This window comes from Branchiostoma floridae, chromosome 3, assembly GCF_000003815.2.
Source record: "Branchiostoma floridae strain S238N-H82 chromosome 3, Bfl_VNyyK, whole genome shotgun sequence".
In the NCBI taxonomy this organism is placed as follows: domain Eukaryota; kingdom Metazoa; phylum Chordata; class Leptocardii; order Amphioxiformes; family Branchiostomatidae; genus Branchiostoma; species Branchiostoma floridae.
This window is the reverse complement of record NC_049981.1, coordinates 29,153,694-29,158,904: the sequence shown is the minus strand read 5'-3', so window position 1 is coordinate 29,158,904 and position 5,211 is coordinate 29,153,694. Positions and strand designations below refer to the sequence as shown.

The following is a 5,211-nucleotide window of genomic DNA, read 5'->3' as shown; positions in this document are numbered from 1 at the left end:
TGACAAAGACTGGAGTTTGACAGTGGAGTAAGTATAATTTTTGTGTTGGAAATTACAGTTTAACTTTGATGCAGAATAACTTCTACCAACACAGATGAACTTTCAAGTTATAATACCATCCTCATTCCTAGCTTTCTTTTGGTCGTTGGAAATTACAGTTCTTCTAAAATCCAGAAGGATGGTATTATGAACATGTCAAAACAAGTTAGGTCAGGAATGTTGTTGATGTTACATAGCCATGTTGCTGCTAAGCACTCTCATCTACTCGTTGTAACAACAAAGAGGGGCTTGTATGCAGGCCTAACAAAATTAGGACAAGAATGTGGCTGAAGTTTGCAAGCCACAGCCCTAGGAGCAGAGACGATATTGTGGCTGACTGTGTGGTTTGCACTACCAAATATGAAAAGAGGAAGCCAAGAAAACCAGCAACAATAAGGACACTGGCTATCAATCATTAATGTAGACAATATAATTCAGGCAATGAGGAACAGAGATGTAAGCTAAGCCATCATGGCAATGCTGAAAGGGTTCCTTTAGGTAATTGATAAGTAGTTGAAGCAAGTACTTACAGCGATGAAGCGACCAAGTGTCTGTTTGTAGTTGGCCTGAAACGCCTGCTTTATCAGCTGCATGTCCACCTCACAGCGGGACACCACGATGCGGATCAGTGTGTCATCATCTGTTCCAAGTCCCTGTAAAACAAACGGCAAATAAGATTCAGCTTCACTCCACAAGGAAACTCAATATTTCAAAACCTCTGGTAGCAATGGCAGGGCTCAAAATACCTTTTTCTGCATACCTGCACTAGTGCAGGTAACATTAAAAATTACCTGCACCAGACAAATTTTACCTGCACCACTGAATTTAGAAAGTATGGATCATACTGAAATTGTTCAGGAAACATTGCTATTTTTTTTCTTTTATACTTCATAGTTGGTAAAAGTCAATGAAGCTAAAAACAATACACCTACATCATAGGACATCTATGTATAGAACCCAGTACATGGACCAGTGCAGGCTAGGTGCAGGTAGACACCAGAAATACCAGCACAGCTCCAATTCTACCTGCACTAACCTGCATATGCACCGGGTATTTCGAGCCCTGAATGGTCACAAGTGACCAGAGTTTGCAAAGTTTCTAGTTTCAATCAAACTACAACCTGATACTACTATTTGATAGTTAGCCCGGTGATAGTTGTAGAACTTGTCTGTGCATAATCTAGCTTTCTTTGAAAATTAAGGAATATAATGATACATTATTACCTTCATTGATTTGTATAACTTCTCAGCAAAGAATGCAGGAGTATCTCTTGCTGACTTCACTGCATTGGAGAAAGAATAAGTTACAATAAAGGTAACATAAATGATTACAAAATTCATAAGAATGATGATTCTGTTGACGAGAGCTAAGCAGAACCCTTCCTGTTCATATGTCAAGGATCATGAGCCACACTGTGACAAGTCATAATCTTCATGTCTTTTATGATTATCATATAATAAGAAAGTGGTTAGATGTCCTTTAAAAAATTGCATTTTTATGATTCAATTTTTAATTTCTACCTTTTGACGAGAATGGGCAGGGCTATGGGATTGGCATATTATTGCAAATATATCGGTAAACATTCCAAATGCTTAACAAATACAATTGTCCTCAAAAACAATCAGATCTCACCGACAGGCTTTTAGCCAGGCATGCGTCAACGCGTCATCTGGACGCACTTTTCTTAGAATAACAAGAAATTTGATGCCCCTGGACACCCTTACACTGGGGAGAAAATCCTTCACAAGCATGAAATTCTGATTGACCAGGGATGCTACCATGTCATCTGTGGTCACAATCTTCTACTGTGACCTCTGTAACAGTATTTCTGCCACTTGGGAAACCTTAGAATGCACTATTTTAACTTAAAATCATCAAAAACTCTGCACCATGGAAGGTGGATGCCCCCGGACCCCCCTACAATAGTCACTTACCGTGACTCACCAGTAAGTTTGGACTCCCTATTATAAAATCCTAGCTAAAAGCCTGCTCACCGATAGCCAGCATGCCCTTCTCCAGGTCCCCTGACATCTCCCTCTTGATGGACTGCTCCATGGTGTACTTGCACAGCTTGCTGTACTCGTCAAACGTGGCCCTGAGCTGGGCCGGGCTGCGCGAAACCAGGATGGCATTGAACTTGGACTCATCCGTACCCCACTTCTTCTCGCCAGCATCATACAACTCCTAAAACAGCGAGACGTAAGCACACTTCACATTTCGCTGGCATGACTGCAGGCTGTCCCTGCCTCTGGTGATTTAGAAGTCTTCCAACCTCTAGCATACAGACATTTTTTTCTGTCTTGTATACGGTCGTCACCATTTGAAACAGCAGTCCCCATGTTGCTGACTGGTCAAGGCCATATCCAAGTGTTTTGAAGCCTTTTTTTGGGAGGGGGGGGGCTTATGGCCTGAGTAAATTACTTACCGTCCCATTTGAGCAGAATGCACAGCACGCCGAGGACAGAAAAATGGCCAAATACGAATGCCTGATCAATGAAATAAACTCGCACAGTAGTTACAGGGCTAGCCTTGTTACAGTTGAAGTAGGGAGCAGAGGTTGGATTAACGGCGAGAACACTGCAAAGCTGAAGTCACTCTGTCCGGTCAGCTACAAAGACCGTGAAGTGAGACATCTTAAAAGTAGACTGGGAAAGTGCGCACTCTGTGCATCCTATGCTATCTACTATGCCCGAAACACACCTACTTGGGACTGTACTTCAGGACTGTTTATCTACAGAAACTAGTTGTATCTCGGTCTTAATTCTATGATGTATCTGGGTCTAATTTTATGAAATGTGAAGTTAATGGTTTTTAAACGATTTTAATCTGTCATTGTACTTCTTTTAATACCTTGCGCCCTCCTGGAGAACAGACAAAGGGCTGTCCTAGGTCTTAGCCTGTAATATATACATGTATGTATTCATCTTGTGTGTAATAAAGATGATTTTTAAATAATAGTTATAGCAGCCTGCCCATGATCCGACTAAACCCCTGCTGGGAGGTGCCAGTTATAGCCCTGGACAGAGTTTATATCACAGATTATGGTGCTTAAAATAAGAAAAAACACATATTAACACGTACTTCCATTGCAAATGTATAACAATATTGTGATAAATGGTAAAAAGAATTTTGAAAGAGGAAAGTGCACTACCCTGGCTAGTCAAACTTCAATATATTCATATGTTCAAGAATAATATTGTCCAGCAGAAAAGCAAACAATTGTCAGTTATTTCTTAATAACGCAGTCCCAAACATGACTAAATCTACAGCCCTCACCTTAGCCTCCCTCTGAGCCTGTGCCATGTCCGCTGTCGTGTTCTCACTCCGGTTCCCCTGCAAACATAACAAAACATCATGGCTGTAAAGTTCCTAATCTCGAACCAGATCCATGGTGCGTAATGTATAGTATCAAACTCCCTTAGCCGGCTACACTCCTTGGCCAGCTTTGATACTATCTTATGGCACCGTAGGATCTGCTTGTAGATTATAAAGTTCCTTCTTTGACAGACAGTGGAATAAACATGGCAGCATCTCCTTGGCTTAACAAACCATCTTTGATTCAATCTTAATACATTGCAATAAGAATGCTGATGAAAAGCAGAATGCCTACCTGTGCCAAAGACACCATCAACCTCTTGAAGTGGCCAGACGTGTCATCGATAATGTCCTGCTCCAAGTTCTTATTGTAGTCTATAGGGATCACAGAAGGAGAAGTTATTATAGTAAAGTCATACACATAGACCAGTACAACAAAATGTAACTAAATAGAATTGTGTTGAAGTATATCACAAATATACATACATACATACAGAAATCTGAAAAATAGAAGAACACAAGAAAAAGGAGGACACCTGTGTTGTAAGCTATCTTGATTTCAGTCAGCTCTTGGTTTGTCCGTGTGGTTAAGATTTCTATCAGCACTTTCTCATCAGTGCCAAACCCCTGGAAAACCAAAGTCAGCAAGAGTTAAAGGGACATAATGTAAAAAATAAAGTCACTGTTTTCGGTCATTTTTCTACATTATGAGTTGAGTCTATCTTATTACACTGCACAGCAATATTCACAACGTACGGATACGACTTTGTTGCGAGGTGAGGACGTCTTGAAATATGCGCACTTCCCACCGCCGCTTGAGTTGCCCGCCATCTTTTCCAACTCCCCGGCGAACCAAAGTGCGCTTTAGAACGTGTTCGGTGGTTCGCTCGAATCGTTACTGAAGTTTGTTGAAAGTCCCCGCTAAGCTCCGAAGATCTGCGACCGCAACGGTCAATTCGGAAACCTACAGCCGGCTTACTTCCGGTAGGCTACCCGAAAGTAAGAGAATTTGGTCGTGGCTTACGTTGGCTTTGTTAATTTGCGCTAGAAATGTGATAAAATGACACAGATATGATGGAAATAAGTTACAAATGTCAATCTGACTGGTGATTTTTAAGTTCAGAACATTTGAAATTTTGGCGCCAAATTTCTACATTATGTCCCTTTAAACTACTACCTGTAATGTTATAGGAAATAAACTTAGTTAAGAATTTTTCTTAAATTTCATTAGCATGCTGCAGTGTAAAAACATTAACCAAAATTCTAGTACTTTCTTAAACATTGAACAATTAAAACTAATTGTCTTCTTAAGACAAGGATTGTCAGAATCTTAAGTACAGCGTGTCCAGTGGTTAGCTACCCTCTCTCTGGATCAAATCAATCAATCAAAGAATTTTATTAGCGCAGCAGACATGATCTGAATAAGTCGCTAATTTAGAGTGTTTAAAATCGAGGTGTTAAAATCATAACGGAGGAGAGAAATTGACATATGAAACATGCTTAAAACTACGTACATATAAAATACAAACACATGTACTATGATGTAGTCATTCATTTTTAAAAGAATTAGATATTGCAGTTTGTGAACATTTCAAACCAAGTCTGCAAGACTAGATTAAAAGGAGTTGCTGTGGAGCACTGTGGCTCGGTATAAGAATGATCGTTTGAGTCTTTCGGTCCTGCATTTAGGTAGTGTTCGGTGACTGGAGTTATGCAATGTTCGTCCCGTCGCAACCTCCCTGTCGTCAGGGACCATAAAGTGCAAAGGATGGTCACTGGCCAGCATCTGTGTGTATAACGATCTTGCAGCGTTTTCTCGTATGGACTGCAGGGTGGGCAAGGGATGTTATTGCTCA

The 5,211-nt window shown here is 40.6% G+C and overlaps 1 protein-coding gene across 1 annotated transcript in view; it reads right to left on the bottom strand.

Moving 5' to 3' along the window:
• The window catches only part of LOC118411559 (annexin A5-like), a gene marked incomplete in the record, with an annotated part of 18,807 nt that overhangs the window by 2,169 nt on the left and 11,427 nt on the right, over nt 1–5,211 (bottom strand). The window contains 6 exon segments of the mRNA XM_035813916.1: nt 570–692; nt 1,264–1,322; nt 2,035–2,224; nt 3,317–3,373; nt 3,651–3,730; nt 3,892–3,973. Of these exon segments, the coding sequence (XP_035669809.1) occupies nt 570–692; nt 1,264–1,322; nt 2,035–2,224; nt 3,317–3,373; nt 3,651–3,730; nt 3,892–3,973 (591 nt within the window).